Below are 8,895 nucleotides of genomic sequence, written 5' to 3' on the forward strand. Positions count from 1 at the left end.
ATGCTCTTTCATTACACAAGGTGTTCTGAAACCGATCTTCTCCGCAGACGCAAAGATGTCTACCTTTGCATGAGTCTCAAAATCAGCCACTGTTCCCTTTTGCTCCGCCATGAGAGAGGACTTCCTGACAGGTCATGTCAAATGTTTTCAGACAAAAAAAGAAAGAAAGAAAGACAGAAAAAAAAATCGGCATCGGTCAAAGTTGGAATTGGCAGGCGATCGGCCAGAAAACTGCAATCGGTGCATCCCTTGTTGTTATGTTAATTTTTAAATGCAACTTTTTAATTACAAGATATTAATATCTTGAGGTCAAGCAAGATCACGACATGTATCTCTGTATTCATCTTATTATTGCAGTAATCCCAAAGCAGTTTTTTTTTTTTTTGAATTTGGTTTTATTTGGAAATACTTTAAATGTAAATATTGACCCTTTTTTTATTATTATTATTTATTTACTTTTTGCCCGCAGAGTTATTTTTGGGTGGAGGATGGGGGTGGGGGGGTTATGTTGACACGGGGCGTGGTGTGAGTCGGGACAGGCAGATGACTCCGTGGATTCACTCATGCATGGTCACACAGTGTGACAGCCCAGACATGGGTGGAAAAGGGTCCCAGCTCCGTTTAACCGAGCAACATCTGCGTCTCCAGGCCGACGCTCCATAAACTGACAACAAACAGAGGGCAACTTTTTCTTCTTATTATATTATTGTTACGATAAACTACTTATAGCCCCAGGACAGACCAGGGAGCTGGAAAAGTTAGTCCGTGAGTGTGCGTGGTTTTTTGTTTTTTTCGGGGGTTTTTTTGCGGCAACATTTAAAACAAAAAAAGAGCTGATGAAATTATCAGAGAAGTAAGACTTCGGGGAGCCGCTCAGCAGGAGGTCTCGACGCTTTTCCGACCACGCCACCGCTGGCGGGCTGATGGATTTCATCTTCCTGTGTCACTTTGACATCTTCAAAGGTATGACGGACAAACGAGCCGAAACTCTCCCTCCCTCTGGTCATCAGGAGGGAGTTAATGAAGAAATCTGAAGGTAATTAAGAGCAGCTCCGGGGTTTTACTGAACAACTGAGGGACAAAAAGGCCTGACAAAGCTTGTGGCGCTTAAAGGGAGTCTGGGCACTCTGGCACACTCTGCATTGTGAGTCTGGCACGTATGCCTTTGTATTTGAACCTGACTCTGTTCGGCTGGTGGGCCTTAAATGCTGCTAAACTTTGCTGAATTTGAGGTTTTGCCAGTGAAAAGTTACAGCAAAGTGGAAAGGAAAACTTCCTGACCCAGTGAGGGAAACCTCTGTGGGATTCCTTTATGTCTTGCAAAGTTTACAGCAGGTAACAAGCAGAGTGTCTTCAGTAATCTCCTGTTTCTTGATGTTGTTTTGTACTTAAGTGTTCATCTGCGGTGTGAGTCCAGCGTTTTATTGCAAAGACTCGAAAGGCCTCAGTAATTTGATGTTCGACGAATGCTTTTCTCTTCTAGGTGTCAAACGGGTTGTGAACCTTAGTCGATGGATTTGTCACCTTTAATTCAAGAGGTTTTCAGTAAGTGTTTTCTCTCAAATTTAGTTTTGATTCAGATTGTTTGCCATTTTCTCAATTTATTACATGTTCATTTCAAACTGCTGGCAAAAATACCGGTTGAAATACACAGTTTTAAAAGCCACTGGAAATAGTTGATTTAAGATTTCAGACAATGATTGAGATAGTTGTAGGCTGTTGAAACTGAATCGATTAAAAACGACTCTTTACGCTGGCTTCTATTTATTTACCAGAAAAATCTGAATTCATCAATTTTGGCCCTAGAAAATAGTAATTGGAGATAATTTGAACATTTTCACGACGCGTCAAACTAAAATGCTATTTAAGATATATTTACATGCTGAGCCTATTTTAAATTTCTATTTTGAGTTTTAATAACATGTTAGATCTTAGTGCTTAATATTCTTATGTCAAAAATACAGTAACAGATTTTTAAAATATGGTTCAGGCAGATTTTGTGTGTGTGTTACACCAGACAGAGACTGGGGCGAGGGGAGGGAGGGATGTGTAAATGTGTGTATATCAGTATTTGTGTGTGTGTGTGTGTGTGCGAGCACGTTGTGGCATCCCAGAGCCCCATCTCTGCTAAATGCTGTTTTCGAACATAATAATGTCGATCTCAGCACATGCCTGCTGGGCAGCGGAGCGAGCAGGTGGGAGACAGAGACAGGGCCTGACACAGACACAGAGAGAAAAGCCAATGAACTGGGCTTCAATCACACAGGTGGCTTTTACAGTATACCAGCATCTGTATTGAAAGGCTGCAGCTTTGTGTTCAGATCCTCTTCTGATAGGTATTCAGTGGTATAGACGGTTTTATGCCAACAGTTGTTGTATGTGTCTATGTACAGTGTCTCAGTTCAGGGTAAGAGCCTTCGTCCCTTGAAGCTGTTTCAAGAGTCATTGGTCGTTTGTTTCTCTTGACATAATCTCTTCCTCTTTCTTTTTTTTAATTTTTACTCCACCCCAGCCTGTACTTTCTCCGTAGGCTAGAAACGTGGAAGCATGGGCGACTGGAGCTTTCTGGGGCGGCTGCTGGAGAATGCTCAGGAGCACTCAACAGTCATCGGCAAAGTCTGGCTGACCGTCCTCTTCATCTTCAGGATCCTGGTGCTCGGCGCCGCGGCCGAAGAGGTCTGGGGCGACGAGCAGTCCGACTTCACCTGCAACACCCAGCAGCCCGGCTGCGAGAACGTCTGCTACGACGAGGCCTTCCCCATCTCGCACATCCGCTTCTGGGTGCTGCAGATCATCTTCGTGTCCACGCCGACCCTCATCTACCTGGGCCACGTGCTGCACATCGTCCGCATGGAGGAGAAGCGGAAGGAGAAGGAGGAGGAGATGCGCAAAGCGAACAGGTTCCAAGAGGAGAAGGAACTCCTTTACAGAAACGGCGGCGACTCTGGAGGCGGCGGGAAGAAGGAGAAGCCGCCCATCAGAGACGAGCACGGCAAAATCCGCATCAGAGGTGCGCTGCTGCGCACCTACGTGTTCAATATTATTTTCAAGACCCTGTTTGAAGTGGGTTTCATTTTGGGCCAGTATTTCCTGTATGGCTTCCAGCTGAGGCCCCTGTACAAATGCGCACGTTGGCCGTGCCCCAACACTGTTGACTGCTTCATATCAAGGCCCACTGAAAAGACCATTTTTATTATATTTATGCTTGTGGTGGCTTGCGTGTCTCTTTTGCTGAATTTGTTAGAGATCTATCACCTCGGATGGAAGAAACTCAAGCAGGGCATGACGAATGAGTTCGTCCCTGATAGCGAGCCGCTGCAGCGCACCAACGCTGAAGAGCCTCAGTGTTTGGCCTCAGTCTCCAGAACTGTCCCATCCAGCCTCAGCTACCCTCCCAACTACATAGATGTGACGGCAGGCAGCGGGGCGTTCCTGCCACCTGTAAAGCCGGCGGCAATGGCTTCAGCAGCGGAGTTCAAGATGGGTGACCTTCAGCAGGAAGAGTCCCTTCGCCAGTCTTCTTCCCCTTCTCAGTACTACATCAGCAACAACCACAGGCTGGCCACGCAGCAGAACTGGGCCAACTTGGCCACCGAGCAGCAGACTCGGGAGATGGGTTCCCCGTCACCATCCTCGTCTTCTTCTGCCAACAATGAGAACGAACAGCAGCAGACGCCGGCTGGTGCTGCGCTGCTTCTTCCCAGCAACAACACCAACAGCAATGCCAACACCACCAACAACGCCGCCTCAGGCAGCACCGGCGGCAGCAGCCCAGCCACCGACAGAGGCGGCGGAGGAGGTGACAACACGCAGGAGGAGGTCCACCACACCATCACGACGGTGGAGATGCACGAGCCTCCGCACATGGCCAGTACAGACCCTCGGCGGCTCAGCCGGGCGAGCAAGAGCAGCAACATCAGGGCCAGGCCAAGCGACCTGGCTGTCTAGAAGCGCTTTGGCCCTTTAGGGTCCCCCGACACCTCCAACAGCACCTCCGGCTTCCTTCTACCACGCCCTCAAACACTGATTGTTAAACACGCAAGGAAAGCAATACATTCTTGCTTTAGGTAGGAACCAGATCTAAGAAAAATACAAAAAGACAAAGTAACAAGAGGCAGGAAAGCAAATCAGCATAAAATGTAGCTGCTAGTATGGAATCACTTCCCCAGACAGAAGGGTCCGACTTCACCCGTCGCTCCCTAGCCCCACCAATCTAAGTCCTTTTCTGGCTTTCAAATATTTGATCCCATGGCCTAACACAAACTAAATTTACTAGTCATTAGCTATAACAGCCAGGTTTTCATTTATAAGTGCGGCAGCTGCCACCACGTGAGAACCGGGAAGGGTTTCGGACTCTGGGGATTCAGGGTGGTGTTGAGAGTCTTGGGTCAAATACTATCGTCTCCAGCTGTAGCCTTTTAGTGCAATCGGTGAATTGTAGAGCTGCTTATGTAAGGTTTGTTAAGACTGTGCACAAAAAGTATGATCACACCTTTTAACAAAAAGCAGAAGGTAAAATTCTATGTTGTTAAAGGCAAATTTTAGCAACGTGGTTTGGTGGAAGACTTAGTGGTGCTTCACTCTTATTTGTTGGTGCAAACTGACATATTTTCCTAATGTCTGTGTGAAGATGATGAGATTCTTACGTTAAATAACGCTATGTCCATGTCATCTAAAGCTGGTTATTAGCTTGGCTATCTGTTCAGGTAGCAAGCCTATCCGGTCAGCCGCTTCAGACATGCCACTTGTTGTCGTTTTAGAACAGAACTGCCTTCATAAGAGGGATTGTTGGTGCTGATTTCAGCTTCCAATACCATGATACTTTTCTGTAAGTGAGGGAAACGTGTAGTGGCTTTGTCTTGGCCAGCTGCCCAGCAGTGCGCAGCAACAAGTGGGAGAGAAAGCACCGGTCACTTTGGCACTTTCTCTGAGATTTCATTAAGATGATTTAAATAGTAGGAGTGGTATAAGAGAACATCTTAGTGCTTTAGAAAACTTAAAAACCCCGGTTTTCCTTGATACGGCCTAATAGTGAATGAAAATGTGCATTTCAGCTGCAGGAAGCAAAATGTCAGTGCTCTATGTTATGTTATTGCAATTCATGTTAGCTTACTTATTGTTCAGTATGAGGGTTTACTAAAGACTCTGAATCAATGTCACATTAAAAAGTTGTAGATGTTTTTTTTTAACAAGATGTGACAACATAATTGTTTTCAAGACAGATTATTGCGGAAAGTGTAGTCCTACAACTCACCGATGCACTGGCGTACTAACTTAGTTTTACCCTAAATCCACTATATATCTCTTTTGCCAATGTTTTAAAAATTTAACAATCAGGATGAAGGAAAAATAAATTTAAAAAAACAATGCAGGTCAAAATTAACCAAGTGATTCCCATAATTGACCTTGTCCTCTCAGAGAAAATGGTTACCTGACTCTGCTTTCAGTCAACGTAAGTAAAAATATATTGCACAAAGTTAATGCATGCCAAAAACTTTTAAAATATAATCCAAAAATACACCAGACAACATAATATTCAAAATATAGCATCCCAGAGGGTTTTGGTTAAGGATTTGTAACAAGTATTTTGTAGTTATTTGGGTGGGTAATTTCTTTCCCCCACATACCCACAACTACCTTTTTAATCACACCTGAACAACAATAGCAACCTTGGAAGCTCCGTTATTTTTTTTATTGTTACACACTTCATGTGCTTCTTCATTAGTTTTATTCTGAAAAGTGCTATTTTTTTAAGAAACTGAATTGACTTTTACTCACATACCCCATCCCTGTAGTAGTCAGTTTTTGACTGAGCAGCAACTCAGATTAAAAAGAAAAAACAAAAACAGCTGTTGTGCGTTTTTGAAACGCTGTTGTGCAGTAGCCCCCACTAATGCTTTTTATTCCTATTGTGCTCGTCGCGATACTTGGACACCTTCAGAGAACCTGAGATGTTAACTCATCAACCGCCACGCACTTCTGTGTATGTGGTGTGTCACTGTCCTGTTTGGTTGCTCACGCCGCAAGCATTTTCAAAATGCCGTTTCACTTTACATTAACCTTAATCTACGGTATATTGTCACGAGCCCCTCACTTGCGCACCTGAGTGAAAAACCTGATCTGTACTTGACATGTTACTGAGCATAACAGCACAATGAAGAATTAGAGGGAGAGTTAAAGATTTAAAAGTGAAGTTCTGCTAAAGGTTTTTTTTTAGCAGTTAATATCTTACTTGCAATAGATAAGTATCAAGAGATTCTTATTAGTATAAATCCACATTAGCTAGCCCTGGAGACAAAAGCTAGTAGCTTCAGCATCTGAGACTGAAGCTAGCTAGACTGAAGCTAGCAGCTAGTGAAGTTCTGCTAACGGTATATAAGCAGTTAACTTACTTGCAATAGATAAGTCTCAAGGCATCTTCATCAGTATAAATTCACATTGCCAAGCTCTGGAGACAGAAGCTACTAGCTAGCTTCTTCCTCAGTGGCAGAAGCTAGTAGCTAGCTTCAGCGTCTGAGACTGAAGCTAGCAGCTAGCTAATTCAAAAAGAACAAATCCCCAGTATTCTGCCATTGTAAAAATCCTCATATCTCGAAATGGTATTCTTTGAGATTTCATAAACATCTCAAAGTTTAGGATTTTAAAGTGAAGTTCTCCTAAAGGTATATAAGCAGTTTATAACTTACTTTCAGTAGATAAGTCTCAAGGCATCTTCATTAGTATAAATCCACAGTAACTAGTCCTGGAGACAGAAGCTAGGCGTCAGCCTCAGTGTCAGAAGCTAGGCTTCTTCTTCTTCTTTTCCTTTTTTATGGCGGTTGGCAAGCAACTTTTAGATGTGCATTACCGCCATCCAGAAGCTAGGCTGAACTAACACCTAGCTAATGCAAAGAGACCAATCCCAATCTTCTACCATCTTAAAAATGCTCAAATCTCGAAATGGCATAACAGTTTATGTAAATGCTATTTTAGCAACCTTAAAACGGTTCCTATTAGCAATCAATGGCTATTTAAACTGCTGATTTTTTTTTACACCTGAAATGGAGGTCGGAGTTGACACACCACCAGTGGCGTTCCTATGTGAGATGTGTACAGCGAACTAAGCACAGTTTCATAGTTAAATGTAAATAATATAAAAGTAAAGCACTATAAAAAGGAAAAACACTGGCTTAAACTGCAACAAACACCTGAGGTATTCCAGGATTAATACATATTTTGAACATGAAGATAACTGGTGGCGCACTGCCTTCGACTTCCATTTCATATGTTGATATTGCAAGACGTGAAAATGATTTAACTCTTCATAAAACAGTGTTTACATAAACCACTGACATTTTTGATGTCAGAGTTATTTTAATACAATGGACATATAATTTGGTCTTGTCCCATATTAGACTAGACATGATGTTCAACCTTCAGGACCAACTCATGAGGACTTACTAAATGAAGAGACTAAGTGGGTTATCTGCTGCTGTAGTTAGTCATGTAACAGAACTTCACTTCAAAAATATGAAACTCCTTCCTTTAATACTATTTTATGTAGGCAGTATTTCACCTGTCGTCTGCACAGCCAGCAGCTGCAGTGAGGGACAGGAGTAGGAACAGGGTGAAGGAGGACATTTTTCAGCAAAGTAGAGACACTACAAAATCATGTTACTGTATAGTCCAAGCATAGTGTACCTTATTTATAGGTATAAGGATAGGTATAAAACTATGCAAGGATAAAACACAAAGCTAAAACAACCTTTGTAACTTCAATTTTTTTTAAAAAAGCACCAGAAAGACTTGCTTTTTTGCTATTATTATTATTTATGATTTTCAACGTTTACATTTTAGAAGTCGGTACTTGCACATTTAGGAAGTAAAGGTGCTCCTCTACAGTAACAGAGCTAACAGTATTAAGAGGCGGAGAGATGTAATGTGACGCAAGACTGCTAATGACAGGGCGAAAAGTCTTAAAAACCACAACTGTTCACAGACATAGGAATATTACCAAAAGGCTCATTCGTCTCACGCACTGATAGCAAAGTGTCCGGACATTGAAAAAGGAGAGAGAAAAACAAAAACAGCTGGAATATTTTTGTGTTTGTTTAGTTAATGTGTTCCCACAAACCTGCTGGGACTCCGGTCAGACGTCACATATCAAGACAGCCCTGCCCGTTCAGAGAGAACGGGCGGCTGGCCCTTCCCCAACCCCGCAACCCTGACAGGATGTTGGGTTCAAAGAGCGTTGTCCCCGTGACTACTTGAAGCTCTCTTTCCACTAACAGTATGTTTTCATTTATTTTTTTCATGCGGAGCATGATGTCTCTGGCCCATCAGGGAGAAGGAACCATCTCACGACGCTCACAGCTGCAATCTGTTTTCAAACGTCGTCTTAAAACAAGAGAAGTGCCTTGTGTATGAATGATGCTATTTGTAAAGACAAGTTGATGTAAATGTTAATTTACCTCAAGTGTTTACAAAAAACTGTTACTAAATAAAAAATTTTGTACTATACATGCCGCTCTGGCTTTGTCTTTCGCTTTACGCAATGAATGAAATTCATCATTCGCAGAGACACGAAGCTGTGGAAGTGACTTAAGTGTGAAATCTAGATAATAACTAGTATTCCAGAGTACCGTTTGATCTACATTGACAAAAAAAAATAAAATTGACTAAATCAAACAGATGATATGTAAGGTAGGATAGGAGATGAAGCACCTAACACTGCTGCCTCTTGGTGGGAACTTTTGTTGGAACATTTCCTTTTGTAGTTTTTGTTGGGTTTCCTGTTCCTGTCCTGGTTTCCTCCTGCAGCAGAAAAACGTGTAACTTGGGTTAAAGGGAAAAAATAAAGTGGAAAAAATCTGTTAGTAGAACTGTTCACAGTGATCTGGTCCAACCAGCCCAAAT

At 42.7% G+C, this 8,895-nt stretch overlaps 1 protein-coding gene across 2 annotated transcripts; it reads left to right on the forward strand.

Moving 5' to 3' along the window:
- Positions 1-587: 587 nt before the first annotated feature.
- On the forward strand, positions 588-8,499 carry gja3 (gap junction protein, alpha 3). Of its 2 annotated transcripts, XM_032566618.1 has the most exons (3): positions 588-963; positions 1,484-1,545; positions 2,513-8,499. In XM_032566618.1, exon 3 carries the CDS (start codon positions 2,548-2,550, stop codon positions 3,946-3,948), a length of 1,401 nt encoding a protein of 466 aa, XP_032422509.1. In that variant the 5' UTR covers positions 588-963; positions 1,484-1,545; positions 2,513-2,547; the 3' UTR covers positions 3,949-8,499. The 2 variants fall into 2 exon arrangements, with proteins under 2 accessions (XP_032422509.1, XP_032422508.1); XM_032566617.1 differs by having other exon boundaries at positions 588-1,545.
- The last annotated feature ends 396 nt before the right edge of the window (positions 8,500-8,895 follow it).

This window comes from Xiphophorus hellerii, chromosome 7 (assembly GCF_003331165.1).
Source record: "Xiphophorus hellerii strain 12219 chromosome 7, Xiphophorus_hellerii-4.1, whole genome shotgun sequence".
NCBI classification, from domain to species: Eukaryota; Metazoa; Chordata; class Actinopteri; order Cyprinodontiformes; family Poeciliidae; genus Xiphophorus; species Xiphophorus hellerii.